The 14,167-nt window shown below is 32.0% G+C and overlaps 2 protein-coding genes across 7 annotated transcripts; one reads left to right on the top strand and one right to left on the bottom strand.

Annotated features, from left to right (window-relative positions):
* The first annotated feature begins 118 nt into the window (after positions 1–118).
* LOC111695980 (gamma-aminobutyric acid receptor subunit alpha-6) lies at positions 119–11,545 on the top strand. Of its 6 annotated transcripts, none has more exons than XM_023465499.1 (14): positions 119–183; positions 2,281–2,366; positions 3,436–3,497; positions 3,731–3,775; positions 4,153–4,270; positions 4,399–4,623; positions 5,192–5,360; positions 6,039–6,117; positions 6,928–7,060; positions 7,494–7,668; positions 8,175–8,231; positions 8,509–8,653; positions 9,856–10,279; positions 11,290–11,545. In XM_023465499.1, the coding sequence occupies exons 3-14, from the start codon at positions 3,470–3,472 to the stop codon at positions 11,519–11,521; spliced, it is 1,830 nt and encodes a 609-aa protein (XP_023321267.1). In that variant the 5' UTR covers positions 119–183; positions 2,281–2,366; positions 3,436–3,469; the 3' UTR covers positions 11,522–11,545. The 6 variants fall into 6 exon arrangements, with proteins under 6 accessions (XP_023321267.1, XP_023321258.1, XP_023321274.1 ...); XM_023465490.1 differs by lacking the exon at positions 119–183 and adding an exon at positions 195–288; XM_023465506.1 differs by lacking the exon at positions 119–183 and adding an exon at positions 1,189–1,335 and having other exon boundaries at positions 3,737–3,775.
* Positions 11,546–11,764: 219 nt separating this feature from the next.
* LOC111695584 (stAR-related lipid transfer protein 3) lies at positions 11,765–13,954 on the bottom strand. The gene is made up of 3 exons (XM_023464956.1): positions 13,817–13,954; positions 12,755–13,051; positions 11,765–12,561 (listed from the first exon to the last, which is right to left on the bottom strand). Exons 2-3 carry the CDS (start codon positions 13,046–13,048, stop codon positions 12,196–12,198), a joined length of 660 nt encoding a protein of 219 aa, XP_023320724.1. The 5' UTR covers positions 13,049–13,051; positions 13,817–13,954; the 3' UTR covers positions 11,765–12,195.
* Between the last annotated feature and the right edge of the window lie 213 nt (positions 13,955–14,167).

Genomic DNA, 14,167 nt, shown 5'->3' with positions numbered 1-14,167 from the left:
TGTTTTGCAAACATGTGTTCATGTGCCAGGTATAATAAGCTGGAAAGCTTCTGCGATAAAAACACTTTTAGAAATATTTCCCACATTCTTTTCTCCTTGAGATAGTTTCAACTTAATCCTTCTCTGAAACAGATCATTTTCAGTTTATTCTTTTATACGTCGATTAAAAACGTTTTCTAAGAGGTACTGAGCAATTCAAGGGTTTTTGTGACCTTTAAAAAAATATTCATATAATGTTTTAATAAAAGTTTTAAGAAAATATGAGGAAGCACAACAAATATTGGAAAGGTATTTTCACGAGTAAATTCAAAAAAAAGATTTGAATGCTACTTTTCCAATGATGAATATTGAAGTAGTCTAGGATGAAAAGTGTCAAAAATGCCTTTATAATTGTCTTTAAGTATTTGAGCCCAAAACTTTTCTTTTTTGAGAAGGGCTGAGACTTTTTCTAACCAAAGTGTGCTTACGGTGGATATCGAGTTCAAACGATCAGAGCTAGGAACTTTTGAACGGTGGATATCGGAATTAATGCTTGATCCACTCTTTCTCTTAATCTCGAGATTAAATAATGCTTGTTCTCCACTTGTTATTAATCTCCAGATTAATTAACCGATCGGCCGATTAAGGATATCCCATTCTAAAGTTTTCAGCTCAGGATTATGAGTAACCCACAGAAAAGTTGTCAGCTCAGTTGGAGTGATATTTTACTTATAACTTTTAAAGAGAAAATTTCTGTCCAAAAACTTTATAGCACTGCTAACTCAAATTAATAGTATTATAAATTATCTTTTTATGCAACTGTCTTGTGTTATCATGTGAGACATTATGTTTTTTGTCGGGATTTTTACTTTTTTTTTTAAAGGTTTAACTTCAAGATTTTTAATCAGGAATCCAGTAAGTTATTAAAAATCTTGAATTTAAACCGAAAACAAACAAAAAAGTAAAAATTACAACAAAAACACAAGACAAGACAGTTGGAAATATAAATTAATTTAATTCAAGTTTCATAATAATGTGCAATTTTTTTAAAATAAAATCCGCGAAACAAACAGGAAAACCTGTTTTGCCGGTTTAAAATGTTACTTATTTGCCTTGAAACAAATAAGAAACTTTTTATCCCAACATCATGAAATTGTGAGCAAAAATGCGGGATACAAATTCTCTCAAAATTGAATAAAGTTAATAATAACACGTTTGTTTTGGTTACCAGATCTAAAAAATGTTTTTGACAGAAATCTTCTCTTTATTGCATGTTGGAAAGATCGACCAATCAGAATATGAAGTTTCTGAGCTGAGCGCTACCCCCAATCAATAGTTCCATCCTCAGATTTTAAAGTGAGCCGAACATGTAGATTTTTTAAAACGAAAATCATTTTTTTTATTTGCAGTACATGCACAAAATTCGTAAAATGTAAACACTTAAAGGGAGAGATCGGCTAGTCATGGTAGTTGAGCTTGAAAGTGAAGTATTGTAGAGAAAAACTTTAGGATTCATCTGATACCAATGAGCCATTTTAATGGCGTACAATTTTTAATTAAGACTGTAAAGTCGTTTGCAAAATTTCACAGTTGTTTCAATCAGCAGAAGAAACGTTTTTTACAATTATTTAATAACCCGGACAAAACATTTGCTGTTTAGGAACATATTTCTTAAAAGAAATTATCGCTGAAAGCCATAGTAGAACCGTAGAAACGATAATTTCATTATCGATATTACCTTTGCTGTTTCTATAATTGATTTCAAAGATTTCTACAAAATGTCGTCTTCACAATTAAAATAAAGAAAACCTCCAATAAGCGACCCTAGCTGAAAGAATTGACATAAACCTGCGAGATTTTAAATGAAGTTTACTAACTTATTTTCAATGTGTAAGTTCATTACTATCTCAACCTGTTTGTATACACTATACATGCAACTAGTTTGTATACACTATACATGCAACTAGTTTGTATACACTATACATGCAACTAGTTTGTATACACTATACATGCAACTAGTTTGTAGAATAGTAATTGTTACATATGTTTTTTCCATGTTATTTAAAAGTGTAAAAAAATGTTTTATTGGTATCATATTAACACTACAATACTGAACTTTCAGCTCAACTACCGTATCTAGCCGGTCTCCCCCTTTAAAGATTGTCTTTATTTCTTTAAAACAATGTTCCTGTTTTTTCAAAGTTTTTCTTAAAACTTAATTAGTTTGCTATTTGTTGTGTTTAGGACAATTAACCGGCCTAAAAATACAAATATTTAGGTTTTCCCATTTTCTTATTTAAGATTAGCGTTGAGAATTCTGAGACTGAACGGAGATAAATTATTCCGGAGTTTGACAAACAAGCTTGTTAGAGTAGTTCAAGTGACAGGTGGGTAGAAGACACAACATCTTATATATATATATATAGTGGAGGATACAGGTTAGATCAGTTCAAATGACAGGTGGGTAGAAGACACAACATCATATATATATATATAGTGGAGGATACAAGTTAGATCAGTTCAAGAGACAGGTGGGTAGAAGACACAACATCATATTCATATATAGTGGAGGANATATATTTATATATATAAATATATATATATATATATATATATTCTTTAAATTGGAGCAACTTAGTAAGGGTTATTCAGCAAGCCAAATTAAAGTAGGTGGATTTTATCGGAAAAGTATGTAGTTGTCCGCTTATAATGAATAATAAAAATGCCCGCATTTTTTAAAGTAAAAACAGAAGAAGATGTTATTTAATGAACTAACCGAAGTGAATTTAAGTATAAAATCTAGGAAATGGTGTAATGTTTGTTCAAGGGCTTGTACCTTTCCTCAAATATCACTTAGTTTTAGAATTTCTTGTACGTTCTGTCTGTTTTTACATGTCAATGTCAAGGTTTAGTTTATCTTTCAGTTTAAGATTTCTGGGATAATTACTAGGATCAACATTTTGTTCATTCAATTATTAGGAAGTAACTTTAAAGCCATCCATGTCTATGCAAAAGGAAGTGTTTATTCACCTCAAACTCTAATTTTTTATTATAATTATAAACTATTTCTTTTAAAAAAATGTAAACATTCTGAGTAAAAAAACGGGATTTTTCATAGTTTTTGTTAAATATTTTTGGAACATTGAAAAAATCCGCGAAAGCAAATTTGTTTTGAAAAAATTAAATTTTTTGAAAAATTGTCGGGAAAATATTGTTTTCCAAAATTTTATAAAATTTCATTAAAAATTGAATGAGATATAACATAAAATCCGCAAAAATTTTGAGAGGAAATCTGCGGTAAATATTATGAAATTATAACCTTAGAACTGTTATTATTTCAAAAATGCAAATGATTGGCTTACTTTTTTTATATCTCATTAAATTTTGATGAATGTATTCATTGTATTTTTTACGAGATTATTGTTTTTTTTTTAGATTAATTTTATAATTTTTCAGAAGTGTTGATTAGGGAATTGAAACTGTGCGGAATATGTTTGGGAATATGCTAGGAAACTTGGGTTAAATCTTTAAATTAAATTTCTTTTTAAAACCGGATAAAGGATAAAAAAATATTATCATTTGGATATAATAAACAATATATTTTGAATTGCATATCTCGCATAATTCTGATTTCTATGGCAAAGAAATTTTTTTTCAAATCTGAACTCCTCTTTAAAAAAACATATTTTTTATCTCATATATGTATATTCATAAATAGTTATATATGTTGATGTTTTTTAACCCTATTCAGTTTCAGTTTCAGTTCTCCTGGTCCTGGAGCTCATCTCCCACACTGGTTCGTATTAATTCTTGAATAATTCTTATTATATCAATAATCCAGAATAAGAAATGTGTAAAACCAGAAACTCCAAAACTTTTTTTTGAATCATCAGAATTTATATTGGTTATGTTAAAGTAAAAAATATTAAAACTGAAATCTCACTGTCTTGGGCTTATACGTACTTTTTATATTTGTACGTCAGAATAAATAGAATTTTTGGAAATCATTTGCTATTTTAACCTTAGACTCTTTGCTCTTACAGAAATCATAGTTTGAAATATCTAAGGTCTTTGACATTGGATTGCAAAGATAAAGGGATTAGAAAACCAGAGTTTGTGGCAAAGACTCAATTCTTATTCAAACAATGCGATTTAATTTATCTCTTCTACTAGGTTGTGATATTTGTTCCAAAGACTCCTGCAGAATTTTACAGAGTCAGGAGAATCATGAAAACCAAGAGTATCAGGAACAAGAAAGGGAAGCCAGGGTTAAACGTATGGCATTTTATAGGTAAATAATTGAAAATTTATATTGGATATAAAGATTGAAAAAAAACAGTACTACTAATCTGAAACAGGATGTTTAATAAACCACAAATACCTTGGAAATTTAATCTTCTATTTTAATATCTGGTTTAGGAACGGTAAAGAGGTAGCAGGCCAGGTCTCTGATACCTTGGATATATTGCTAGACAAGGACAGATATAATAGACAAATGCGACCTCCAGGAGAGAACCTGGATACAAGTCCTGTCCAGGTTCAGATAAACATGGCAATACGATCCATGGGTCCAGTAGACGAGGTCAGAGAACTCTTCAGTCTTGATTGCTACTTTCGACAGTCATGGACGGATACACGATTAAGGTTGGTATAAACAAAAATGTAAATGATAAATACCTACCTACTGCCTGAATACCTTATTATTTTACCTCTGCCATAAAAATAATAATTAGATCTATTTTTGGTCATTTGATTTCAACATTTTACAGCTTTTTGGAATGCCCATAAAAAGAGAGTAGATTCGCAGGGTTTGAACAGAAATTTTGCCAACAAAATTTGCACAAACGCCTTTAAATTAGATTTGTACATTTCAGTTTGTCTAAATTATGCACTTAGGTTTGGTAAATTTTGAAAATATTTTTACATATGTTTCCCGCCCATCTTCGCTTTTAACTTTCAATTGTTTCTCTATCTGCGGCATTTTCTTTTATCAAATTATCAAATATGAAAAAACAAATTTTCTCGGATTTTTCGACTTTTTAAATTCTGACCATCCACAAACCTTTCCTGGGTCGTGAACGTGAGGTCCTACGAAAAAAATGGACCACCAGACAAGTAAAGTATATTTAAAAAAAATATGACAAATTTCATGACAAAGAAGGTTTTTAAGTTTAAACTATTTAGAAAACATGAAAAAATATATAATTTCCAGGTTTAACACAACAGGGATATCTGAGTTGGTCTTAGATTGGCAATTTCTAACCAAGATCTGGAAGCCTGACACAACCTTCCTCAACGGACAGAAATGTTATCTTCACAAAATTACGGTTCCGAACCGGTTTATCCGGATTTCACCTAGTGGACGTGTTTCTTACTCCCAGGTTATGTATGGGTTAGTAAACCACAATTGACATTACTACAGACTTGGAAAGAATCCAGTATTAAAATGCCAAGATTGAGTGGAATAACAAAGCATGGTTGCGCACAAACTATATTTTACATTATAACGATACAAACGATTAGTGTTAGACCAACTAAAGTTGATCTAAATGCACATGACATTCGCCTGGGGCGAATTTATTTCCATTCGACTCTTCTGATCAGATGCTTTGTGCTGACTGACTAGTCCTAAGGGTCCCCGGGGATAAGATGGCTGACGTTCTGTTTTCTTTGATGGCTAGATAAATGCTGTTTCACTTCTTTCTCCAGCATCAATCTTACCCTAGGTGCCCTTTAAACGGGATCAACTTTCGATCCTTCAATACCCTTTGTTCGCCTACACTGTTATGTATTTAAGGTTGCAAACATACTCGGAGTTCAGTCCTTTTGGACTGAATCTGGATTGTTTGGCTTTATTCTTAGGTTGCGTTTGTTAGGCATTATTTCTATGACTGGGAGCAATGAACTTACATCATACTATGTTGGGTTCACATTACAGCTTCTTCTAACCGTACAATACTGTTGTATTTTTTCTATACTTTAATTTAAAAACCATGTACCCACATTATACATAATCATGAAATTTTGTTGAACAGTTAAATTATTTATTTTAAATTTAGAGATTGACTTTGTGGTCCAAATGTCCTATGTATCTAGGAAAATTTCCCTTTGATTCTCAATCCTGTTCACTTGAAATAGGTAATAAACTTGCTTTTCATTTGGGTAGAAAAAGAATCCTCGAGACAATTCCAAGCTCTTAGTGAAGCTATTTAACTCCAGGTTTTTTAGGAATCATTTGAGACGTTTTTACAGTACATATTTGTTCAGCAAAAGCAAAAATTTAATCTTTAAAATCATCATAGATTGTTAATTTTTGAGGGATGGTTTAAAGAATTGGTTTTAAGAAAATTTTCAAAAACAACGACCAAAAATGTAGTAAAAATTCTACAGTAAACTAATTTGTTGTTAAGGAACAGGTTTAGAAAATAAAAATTTACTATTATCATTGAAAATAAGTAATCTTATTCAGTTATTGGTTTCTGTAGTGTCTCAGTGTTCAAAAACATTTTCTGCAGATTTCCAGGAATTTTTATTGAAAAGACGACATTTGAAGAATTTGAAGAAATCTGCGAACAAATTCATAAAGAATATGAAATTCAATGAAAATGAAAAAGAAATAATTGATTCTAACATTGATTTATTGAGAAAATATCAATTGAGAAATATGTTCCTAAACATCTAATTAGGTTACTGTAGAATTTTTACTTTTTTTGTCGTCGTTATTTAATAATTTAAAAAAAATCGATTCCTAAAGCGTAACCGCCCAAATGGATGATTTTAAACGTCGACTTTGTGCTCAAACTTGGTAATTATACATCATCAGAACTTTTTTTGTCTTAAAGAATCTTAAAAAATTTCTCCACATTACTACATTCTCAGTTGAACTACCATACATTACCTGTCACTCCCTTTAAGTTTAGATCTTTAGAAATCATTTATCAAACCTAGGTTCGTATGGATATACTAGTGATGACCTAACCTATGAATGGGCACTGAAACCTGTATCTATAGATGATCTAGGTTTAGCTCAGTATCATATGACTGATTTAAACTATGGAGTTCAGACTTCTCCAACCAAGAGGTAAACATTCATCAAAAGCACAAGTTTAAAGTTTGGACAATTTTCGTGTTGTAATTTAATATATAAACTTTAATATTAGCGGTTGCATTCCAAGCTTCAATATGGTTGTTTGTTATAATATGATTACGTTGTTCTAGTCCGGGTATCTCGGAATTTTTACTTTTGGAATAGTTAAAAATGTTATAAAATAATTATTAAGAGATAGCCCACCAACCCGCAATGGGTTTGGTCTAACTTTTATGGGTTAATATTACAAATGAGCGTTATGATTGAATTTTTGGATTAAGGCTGAAATACAACAACAGCTACTTGTTTTTATTAAAAATCTATGTTTCTGTGTTAACGGATTACATATTTGATTAAATGTGGAAAAACTACTCTCATGAAAATTCCTTTTCTGCAGCTCTTTTATTCAAGGATGTCTTATTTTTAGAAAGATTTCAAGTGGATTCAGAACAGATTCCGTTGCATTCCTCAGATTTGATTTCCAGCGGCAATCTGGATTCTTCCTCCTCGGAATATACTTTCCTCTGACACTGATCGTAATGTGCTCCTGGGTCAGCTTCTGGATTGTTAAAACAGATGTTCCATCAAGAGTTTCATTAGGTACAGTACAACTACAGTACAACTACAACATTGTACTTCATGAAATCATTGAATATAAATCAAATGTCTTAATTGAAACTTCAAATTAAAGAAATGTGTTGTTAAAGAATAAAAATTAAAACACTCCGAACTTTTTTCACAAAACAAAATTTTACGAAAAGAAATTCCGGATACAATACAAGCAATTACAATTTTCCCTGAAAGGAATTGAGTTTTCCCACAAACTTAAATTTTCTAATCCCTATATTCCTGATGTAAATCTTTAATATTTTAAACTGAGATTAATTTATCTAACAGAAATCATAGTTTGACCTTAGAATATCTAAGGTCTGCAACATTGGGTTGCAAAGATTTTGGGGTTAGAAAATCAGAGTTTGTGCCAAAGACTCAATTCATTTTCTAAAATCTTTTCAACTATAACATTATTTTATTTATAACATTAAACGAATAAATTGAAAGTATTTTTGGTTTGATTGTAAAGATCAAAATGAAAAGAAAACATAAAATGGTCACGTCTCTGTTGAGTGTTACCAAAGTAGGTTTCGGAGGAAAAGCAAAACCTCAGGTAAATACAGAAAATATTTTTATTTTTACTAATTAGTGAAAATTCTGAATTCTAATATTTTTATTTTTATCTTTATTGATACTTTTTCATCTAATATTCCTAATACACTCTATTGGCATTTAAATTTTAGTTTGATACCAAGAAAAATGGCTTATAAATATGATTCACAATTGTGCGGGAACCCATTGGTTTATTTTTTTTTGTGTGCAACTTTTCGGCACTGGACTTTTTTCCCCGGTTTTAATAAATGTTTACATTTGTATCAAAGATTGTTTAGATTGGTTACGCTACAGCTTTAGACGTTTACACCATCATTTGTTTCTTCTTCTCCTTCGCGGCACTGCTCGAGTTCGCTCTAATAAACTTTATTGATACTTACTTCAAGCGTCTCAAGCAGTGGGAACAGGACAATCCGGAGCAAGGTAGGAAGAACCAGCAGCCACAGGAATAGGTTCAGGAGCAAGTTGCTCCAAGTGTAGGATCAGGTACCAGTTATTCCATGCAGTAGGATCAGGATTCTATTGCTCCATCGATAGGATAAAGTAAGACTCAAATTGATCTATAAGGGATAGGATCAAGATCCATTAACTCCAGAGATAGGATAATGATCCAGTATCTCCATGGTTAGGATAAGTTCCATTTATCCAGCTGCATGGATAGGAATAGGATCCAGTATAGGATAAGTTCCATTTATCTAGCTGCATGGATAGGAATTGGATCCAGTATCTCCAGGGGCTAGAATCAGGATCTAGTCGCTCCAGGGGTAGAATCAGGATCCAGTAGCGCTCCAGGGGTAGAATCAGGATCTAGTAGCTCCAGGGGGTAGAATCAGAATCTAGTAGCTCCAGGGGTAGAATCAGGATCTAGTAGCTCCAGGGGTAGAATCAGGATCTAGTAGCTCCAGGGGTAGAATCAGGATCCAGTAGCTCCAGGGGGTAGAATCAGGATCTAGTAGCTCCAGGGGGTAGAATCAGGATCCAGTATCTCGATCCAGAAATAGGAAAAAGATTCATTCAGTATCTCCAGATATATTATCAAAATCAGGATCCAGTAGTTCCGGGGATAGGACTATGATCCAGTATCTCCAGGGTTAGGGTCAGGATGCAGTATCTACCGGAAAAGGATCAAGCGCTTGTATCTTCAGGAAAAGGATCAGGACTTATTAGCTCCAAGGGTATCTGAAACCATTTGCTAAATGGGGGGGGGGGGGTTAAGATCGGTATTTAGGGACGGTATGGGTAGGATCAGAAACAGTTTCTTTATAAGCAACTATAAGAAACTAGCAGCTACAAGAGTAAGATCGGGAATTAGTATTTTTTTTGGGAACAACCAGGATCAGGAACCAGTAGCTACAGTGAAAAAATTAGGATCAGAAACAAGCATCTCCAGGTCTTATAAGGATCAGGATCCAGTATCACCATGTATAGGACTAGGGAATAAGTAGTGCTTATCTTTATTACTTCAACTCCAAATCTTTTTAATAAATGATTTTTCAAAAACATTGCTCGGTTTTAAAATATTTTAAATATTTTTGACTTTTTATAAATTTTGTCAATTTTCATTTGTAAAACAAATATCAAGAGTATTGTTTTATTGAATTCGTAAACTTATATTATTTATTTAGCGAGAAAAAGAAGAGACAGATTTAAGCGTGCAAGTTCGGACCTTTCTTCTCCTCCCACTTCCGGATCAGTCCTACCTCCAGATCACTCATCTATTTCTAAATCTAGCCCAAAAATGGCTCCAGATTCTTCAACAACAACATCTGTTTCTCTAGGTCTAGCCGAATCTCCAGCTCTTAATACTACATCTTTTATTCCCACTCCAGGACAACATGATCTTACAGACCCAACTCCAGGACTACATACAGCTTCATCTCCTTGTCAGGATGAAACCCAATGTGGATTGAGATACCGGAAGGATGTAAAGTTGGATATTCTTGAACTTTCTGATCAGAACGGAAAAGAATCAAATATTGAAGACGACATAAAATCCAGGGAATCCATCCAGAGTTCCACTAAACCCTCACTTACAAATATTATATACAGGTACAGTAAGTCAATCCTAAAAAATATGTGAATTAGGTTGCCACTTTAGGTTCACCGGCATAGGGTCAAACGACCCAGGGTCAAACCGACATAGGGTCAAACGACCCAGGGTCAAACCGACATAGGGTCAAACGACCTAGGGTAAAACGACATAGGGTCGAACGACAAAAGTTCAAAAACGCGACAAAGGGTAAAACGACAAAGGGTCAAAATGGAAAAAAAATATTTTATGTATTATTACAGGGTTAAACAAATTTCTGGGCCGAACGCTGCGGCTATTGGTTTAAATGAACATAAAACATAACTTAAAAATATGTATTATTTAAGGGTTTGGTTAAGATAATTTCTGGGCCGAGCGCTGCGGCCACTAGTTCTAATGAGCATAAAAATAGTTTGTCGTTGTACCCAATGGCATTTGACTTTAGGTCATTTGACCCTACGTCGGTGAATCCGACTTTAAGATCGTCTTTGTTCTTTAATGATCACTATACATTCTTTATGTCTTTAAAGTTTAAATACGGAATTAATGGATATTTTTGTTTGATAAAGCTTGGTTTAATTAGTTTTAAAGGTAAAAAAAACAGTAATAGGAAATCCCATAGAAATATTGTTTTTTTTTGGTGTTGTTGTTTTATTACAATTACAATTGAATAAATGAATAGAATTTAAGTTGTCATGATCTTCTTACCTTCAATTAGATGCTTAACAACCACTTCTGTCGACTTGTCTACTGCCACTATTAACCTGTTCAAATAGATCATTTTATTTTTCACATATATACAGGGTTACTAATCAAGAATAAGACTGTAAAAACGACCTGAAATCCTGAAAATTATGACAATCTAAAGCCTTAATAAATTCTTCTGTTTTGGATGTATCTTTAATTACTTACTTAATGATTTGGCAATGCAAGAAACAAGTTTAATAACAAACGGTATAAATTCCGTACAGTCGTCTCATCTTTTGAAGGTACCATTGTATATTATAACTGCATTTATCATTTATTTTAGTGAGGGCATGGTTGCAGTTCTAGAAAAGATACGAGGGTATATTCATTATCTTAGACGAATAAAATCTTCTTTTTTCCCTATTTGGAGACATTTTGCATTGGAGGGAGAACTTGGCTACGAAGAAACCCAGTATGTTGTTGACAGGATTGATGAAATATCTAGAATTCTGTTTCCAGCTGGATTCATGTTAATAAGTTTTATTTACTGGAGTTATTACCTTTATTCTGAATAAATTTAAAGTTGAATTATAAGTTTATCCTTTGTTTCATTATTCACAACGGTACCCATAAAAGCTTTATCTAAAACACAGTATGTAGATATATAATTTTTAATCTACGAATATTAATTTATCTTTAAATCAATCAATGAAAAAAAAATGTTGAGAAAAGTTACTGTTGTCAATTACTTATGGTACTTTTTACTTGTAGTAATATTATGTATTAATTGTAACTCTTTTAACATCAATAAAATAATATTGAAATATAAATAATTTATTTAACTGAAATCAATATAACATCATATAAATCATAAAACAAAGAAAGTTTTTTATACAAGCTGCGTTTTATGACAGTTTATGTCAAGGAGTTGAGTCTTAGCCACAAACTCTAATTGTCTTATTCTTATATCTTTGCACCTTAGATATTGCATGAACTCTATTAGATCAGATAATTTAAGTTTTTAAAATATCAAAGGTTTACCCCATTAGATTCGAAAGATATAGAAATTAGCAAATTTGAGTTTTTGGCAAAGACTTATTTAATTTCCTTTTCTAGAATGATCGCAGCCATAGGTTATTATGTTTATGTGAGAATGCTTAGGTGTGTTGTTTTTGAATGCTACAGGAATGTGCATTAATATCGTCTTTCTGGTTGCATTACATGTTTACTAATTTTACTTTTACATTAATCATTTTTTTCGACGAACTTCATTTTTTAAAGCGTTGCAGAAAAGTTTAATTGCGTATGGAAATACCGCGTTAAGAATTCCTATGGGTAGAATTCCTCCAAAATCGCACTGTAGCAACCAGCAGAACATTGTGCGATTTTTGCCTAATTGCTGAGCGGACATAATTCCTGGATACTGCCAAGCTCGGACATATTTATCTGTTGGAGGATGTGTTGGCCAGGATACAGAGCAACCTCCAGCCATCCAAACCTTGTCCTTTATCTCCTCCCTGGATAGGAACAGGAAATCTCTGGGTTGAACTAGACCAGGCTGACCGTCTGTTATCTGATATGAAATCATGGTACATGAATCTAGCTTCTCCAGAACCTAAAAACAATGTCTAGAATAAATTTTTTTATTTTTTATTAAGAAATCAAAATTGATATTTCAGATTTTTGGTATTTAAATACTTTTTACGCCCTCATATTTAGACACAATTTATTATGGTAGGTGTTCCTTTTTATAAAAATTCATTTATAAAAATTGTTTGATTTTTAAATGTCATAGATTTTTGTTTGACCTGTGAATGTTTAAGAGCTGGATTCCAAGAATGCATATTATTAATATCCATAATTATCCGTCCCACCGTCTTCACATCAGCCTCCAGGTTAAGGTGGACTCTCCAGGCTCTCAACCCAGGCTGACCTGACTCCACATCTCTTTTTGCATCTCCGGGTTCTCCGTCCCTCCATTCTAACCGACCCTCTGCACAACCCAGATCACAGGCACGGTTCCAACCCGTCTCCTTCCGACTTAATTCCAGTGCTGAATCCATTGCTTTCTCTGCCAACTCCAGGAGCCTGGATTTATCCATCCTCTGAACAAAATGAATATTTATTCGTAAAGATTAATTAGATAGTTTTAAAACGAAGAAAATTATTTTTATATCCAGCTGTTCAGAAAATAAAAACTTCAGCAAAATATTCATCATTATGCAGCAATGGAAAATAAAATAGAATCTGTTCTAAAATAAATTTCAAAACTATATAATTTTCATGAAATACCCCAAATCCCGATATTACAGAAATGTTTCTTGATTGAAAATTGATTGAAATTGCTGATGCCTTGTCAATGTCGGCTCAAAAATGACTTCGAGTTAAAAAAAATTTTTATACTTTGTTGTGTAAAAAATCAATAAAATTTTCTTCCGTGGGCCGTGGGGAGGCTGATGTGATAACATTTCAACTTTACAATCTTTAATTAGTAAACTTTAGGTTATATTAGATATTTTTAAACCACTTTAATCCCATTTTTAAATGGCTATTATAAGCTTTATTAAATGATGATAATTTTACAACAATAAATTCATGACATGGTTTGAAAGAAATAATTTTCTTTTTTTCTGGTTAAAATTATTATTATATAGAAATTAAACTTAAAGTTTCTAAATTCTATATCTTTGTAACCTGCAGATGTAAACCTTTGATTTTTAAAACTTAGAATATTTTATCTAATGAAATTTATAGTTTCAAATATCAAATGTCTTCGATATTGGGTTGCAAAGATAAAGGGATTAGAAAATCAGAGTTTTTTGACCAAAACTCAGTTTCGTTCTAACTATATTTATAATCTCTAGCTCAACCTGTTGCTACGAAGTTCAGTGGATGTCTGAGTACTGAGTAGGGTAGACTGTAACAGTTAAACCGGAAAAACGAAGAAAAAAATCCTTGCAAAGGGAATCTTTTTAAGAAAAAGAGAAATATAGAAAATTGTCCAAAAAAATGAGAAAAAGATTAAACTGAAAATACTAGAAAAAGAAAATATTTAAAAAGTTTTTTTAAAGTTTTTTTCATATTTCTTGTTTACAGGATTAAACACCTTTTAGGACTTACAATGGAGGGATTATGGGCGTAGGGTTTCAGAGCCAGGATTAGGAAAATATATGAGATAGGATATAATTACATCATGTTGTAAGGAAATATATAAACTAAAT

This window comes from Eurytemora carolleeae, unplaced genomic scaffold, assembly GCF_000591075.1.
Source record: "Eurytemora carolleeae unplaced genomic scaffold, Eaff_2.0 scaffold11, whole genome shotgun sequence".
NCBI lineage: Eukaryota > Metazoa > Arthropoda > Copepoda > Calanoida > Temoridae > Eurytemora > Eurytemora carolleeae.
The sequence above is the reverse complement of the archived record's forward strand: the minus strand, read 5'-3'. Positions and strand labels throughout refer to the sequence as shown.